Raw genomic sequence first — 4,473 nt, 5'->3', positions numbered from 1 at the left:
CGCAACTTGTCAATCGTCGTTCTGGGCAACGGGCGCCCGAGGCGAACGCCGACCGGGTGTCCAGGAGCCGCTGTGCTCCGGCTCGCCAGGGGAGGGCGCCGCCCGCGGCGGTGCTGGTGCGGTGGTGGCGGTGGTGTGGTGGTGGCGATAGCGGAGGGGTGGTGGTGGTGCGGTGGTGGAAGGGGGGTGTGGTGGTGGTGTGGTGTTGATGGTGGAAGGATTGCGGCGGCAGTGGTGGCGGCGGTGGTGCAGCGGTGGTACAGCGGTGGTGCGGTGGCGATAGCGGAGGGGTGGTGGTGGTGCGGTGGCGGAGGGGTGGTGGTGTGGTGGCGATAGCGGAGGGGTGGTGGTGGAGGGGGGGTGGTAGTGGTGCGGTGGTGGTGGTGTGGTGTTGATGGTGGAGAGGTTGCGGTGGCGGTGGTGCAGCGGTGGTGCGGTGGCGATAGCGGAGGGGTGGTGGTGGTGCGGTGGCGGAGGGGGGGGTGGAGGTGCGGTGGTGATTGCGGAGGGGTCGTGAAAGGGCGGTGGCGATGGCGGAAGGGTGGCGGAAGGGTGGCGGTGGTCGCGTGTGGCGGGGTTAAAGTCAGGGTAACGCCAACCACTTCCCAGAGGTCCGTCCAGCGTGGAAGAGCGGTCAATAGCAGTGATGCAGGCGGGCAATTGCAGGGCCTGCGCCTTTCACCTTTCCCCCCCCCCCCCCCCCCAACCACAAGTTTCATTCTGCCTTGGCCACACAGGCAAAACGGAGCGTGGGGCGATTGTACACTTTATTTATACCAGTTGGGAAGAGGGAATGCACAGGCAGGTGTGTATCAGGCAGGTGTCTTGGAAAGGTAGACTGTGCGTCCGACAGGGGAAACTGTCCGCCGGGTGGACACCGGTGAACCCAAGTGTGACAGGGCGAACCTCTTGACGGGTGACGCACGTGAACCGTGGACCTCTGTGCGTTCCCGACAGGTCGAACAGGTGACCCCCGACCCCCGACCCCCGACCCCCGTGCATTCCGACCAGGTGACACGGGCGACGGCTCCGTGCCCTTGCGAGAGACGGGACGCGAGAATCCGTCTGGATTCCGAAACGAAATCTTGGGACTCGAAGCTTTCGTGACCGCAGGAATTCAGAAGCCTTTGGGTCTTCCGGTAAAGTAACGTCGATAGGTTCGGGGGAAATAACAAAAACGGGCGGCGACCGCTGCGGGTGGGTGGGGTGGGTGGGTGGAGTTGTTGCGATCGAAACGTCGTCCGATTTTTTTTTGTTATTTCCTTTGAACCCATCTACGCCACGTGACTTTCACCGGAAGGTCCCAGAGGAGATACGGTTTCTGAAACTACCCGTCGCCTGACCACCGTTACCGCGGGGCAGCCGTCTATTCGCGGGCGCGAAAACAAATATGCGGGGTTTTATCAAAAGTTACACAAAATGACAAAACTAAAAGTCCCTGCGCGCGCACGCACGCACGCACACACGCACGCACGTGCGTGCACGCACGCACACACGCGTGTGACGGGGGGCAGAAATCGAGGTCGCTGCACTCGTACCGCGTACAACCCCAACGCGACTCAACGCGCGCTTGCACTCACACCGATGGGAACTGAAATGAAAATAAATAACGGCTCACGCTCCCGTCGCCACTGGGCGAGGGGCCTGCTGTTTGTGTAGCTCTCGTGCAAGTGGTGTGCAAGTGGTGTGCAAGTGGTGTGCAAGTGGTGTGCAGGTGGTGTGCCTGTACGCGCGTGTGTGCGCGCGTTAATATGCAGTGCGTGTATGTGCAGTGTGTGTGTGTGCAATGTGTGTGTGCGGTGTGTGTGCAGTGTATTGGTGCATGTGTGTGTGCATTGTGTGTGTGTGCAGTGTGTGTGCGTGCGATGTGCGTGCGGTGTGTGTGCGCGGTATGTGTGTGGTGTGTGTGGTGTGTGTGTGGTGTGTGTGTGTGGTGTGTGCGCAGTGTGTGTGTGTGCGGTGTGTGTGTGTGCGGTGTGTGTGCGGTGTGTGCGGTGTGTGTGTGCGGTGTGTTTGCATGCGGTGTGTGTATGTGTGTGCGGTGTGTGTGTGTGCGGTGTGTGTGTGCGGTGTGTGCATGCGGTGTGTGTGTGCGGTGTGTGTGTGTGTGCGGTGTGTATGTGTGTGCGGTGTGTGTGTGTGTGTTGTGTCAACGCGCAGCGCCACGAACCCGGCCCCCGCGAGTTCGACCCTCCCCCCCCCCCCCCCGCTCACGACGACCATCACCAACACACCGGTCTTGCCCACCCCGTGTGCCGTGCCGAACCTAGCGGGGCGCTGCCCGTGAACGGCGCTTCCAAGGGACCCGTGCGCTTGACGAGCGTCGCTCTGCGCGTGGGGCGGGTGGCGGTCTCTCGCGCCGGGAGTCCGCCGGCTCTTTATTTATTTTTTCCCTCCCCCTCCCTCCCCCCCCAGAAGCGAGCCGCTTATTACGAACGATCGCTCGGCCGAGTGGCTTGCCATCGTCCGCGTGGAAATTTCGAGCAGCCGCCGGCCAAGCGCCCTTTTGAAAACGCGTGACGGTGATCCTAAGGGGGAAGGGAGAAACCGGAGGTTCCCGGAAAATAATCCACACCGCCGCGGTGAGGAGAGAAAGAGAGACACCACAAACTCCAAATATACAGCAGGCCTCAAGGGGTCGGGGATCGAACCCAGGACCTCCTGCGCACCAGGCGAGGGAGTTAACTTCTCCTGTGTCTCTCCCCGTGTCTCTCTCCCCCCGTGTCTCTCTCCCCGTGTCTCTCTCCCCGTGTCTCTCTCCCCCAGTGTCTCTCTCTCCCCGTCTCTCTCCCCCCGTCTCTCTCCCCGTCTCTCTCCCCGTGTCTCTCTCTCCCCGTCTCTCTCCCCGTGTCTCTCTCTCCCCGTGTCTCTCTCTCCCCGTCTCTCTCCCCGTGTCTCTACCCGTGTCTCTCCCAGTCTCTCTCCCCGTCTCTCTCCCCGTCTCTCTCCCCGTCTCTCTCTCAGTCTCTCCCCCCGTCTCTCTCCATGTCTCCCTCCCCGTCTCCCTCCCCGTCTCTCTCCCCGTCTCTCTCTCTCTCAGTCTCTCTCCCCGTCTCTCTCAGTCTCTCTCCCCGTCTCTCTCCCCGTCTCTCTCCCCGTATCTCTCCCCGTCTCTCTCTCCCCGTCTCTCTCCCCGTCTCTCTCCCCGTCTCTCTCCCCGTCTCTCTCCCCGTATCTCTCCCCGTCTCTCTCTCCCCGTCTCTCTCCCCGTCTCTCTCCCCGTCTCTCTCCCCGTCTCTCTCTCAGTCTCTCCCCCCGTCTCTCTCCATGTCTCTCTCCCCGTCTCTCTCCCCGTCTCTCTCCCCGTCTCTCTCTCCCCGTCTCTCTCCCCGTCTCTCTCTCCCCGTGTCTCTCTCCCCGTCTCTCTCTCCCCGTCTCTCTCCCCGTCTCTCTCCCCGTCTCTCTCCCCGTCTCTCTCCCCGTCCCTCTCTCTCTCAGTGCGGTGGTGCCCGGCGCTGACTGCGTGCGCTGCCGAGGGAGAGTCGCAGGTGGGGGTTGCGTGCCCGGTAGTGCTCGTTGAAGTCGAGGCGGAACGACAGGAAGCGGAGGCTCTCATCGGAGCTGCGCGTCAGCATCACGAGGAACTGCTGCACGATGTCCTGCTCGCGGACACGGGGACACGGGCGGAGACAGAGACACGCACACATACACACACAGAGACACACACAGAGACAGAGACACACACACAGAGACACACACACAGAGACACACACACACAAAGACAGAAACACACAGAGACAGAAACACACAGAGACACACACACAGAGCCAGACACACATGCAGAGACACACACAGAGACACACACACAGAGACAGACACACAGAGACAGACACACACACAGATACACAAACAGACACACACACAGATACACACACAGAGACACACACAGAGACACACACAGACACACACACACAGATACACAGATACACACACAGACACACACACAGACACACACACACAGAGACAGGTCATCGCTGTACACCAGTGCTTGCTACACAGCGTCCTGCACGCGTACACAACAGAGCCCTCGCCTACAGGGTACCTTGGCCTACTCTTCCACACTGGTCTCACGCGACCTGCCGATCGACTGACTGCGGTGTTGCCATTTGCACTGCGGAGTGAACACGTGCAGGACAGCAGCTGCCTCATCAGCAAGAGAGAAGATTCCCGGACAGGTGGGAAACCCTCCCCTACCCAAACACAAAACGCGGCACACACTGCCCAATTACACCGTGCGCGAGGCCCCCGGCGGGGAAGCAAACGCACTCGGCGACGTTTCAGGCAATGGGCCTCCTCCATGGCACACGTGCAGGCGTGTGCCCCCCCCAAAGGCCCCGGGGCGCTCCGGTTGATCCGGGGGGGGCCACACGTTGCCCTGTTAAGTCTCCAACGAAAACCGGTCCCCCCCGGCGGCGCCAAAAAGTTTGGGGGGCCGCTGCCGTGCACGGGCCCCCCACGCAGGCCGTGGTGGCG

At 61.8% G+C, this 4,473-nt stretch overlaps 1 protein-coding gene across 1 annotated transcript in view; it reads right to left on the bottom strand.

The window, feature by feature from the left end:
• Positions 1–750: 750 nt before the first annotated feature.
• Positions 751–4,473, bottom strand: part of TUBGCP3 (tubulin gamma complex component 3) — a 53,951-nt gene continuing 50,228 nt past the window's right edge. The window contains exon 22 of the mRNA XM_076054723.1: positions 751–3,599. Within this exon, the coding sequence (XP_075910838.1) occupies positions 3,435–3,599 (165 nt within the window). The 3' untranslated portion in view covers positions 751–3,434. The remainder of the gene's footprint in view (positions 3,600–4,473) is intronic.

Source organism: Petromyzon marinus, chromosome 67, assembly GCF_048934315.1.
Source record: "Petromyzon marinus isolate PM22_M1 ecotype Great Lakes invasive population chromosome 67, UKy_Petmar_22M1.pri1.0, whole genome shotgun sequence".
Taxonomy (NCBI): domain Eukaryota; kingdom Metazoa; phylum Chordata; class Hyperoartia; order Petromyzontiformes; family Petromyzontidae; genus Petromyzon; species Petromyzon marinus.
Note: the sequence above shows the minus strand (reverse complement) of the source record. Positions and strands in the feature narration are given on the sequence as shown.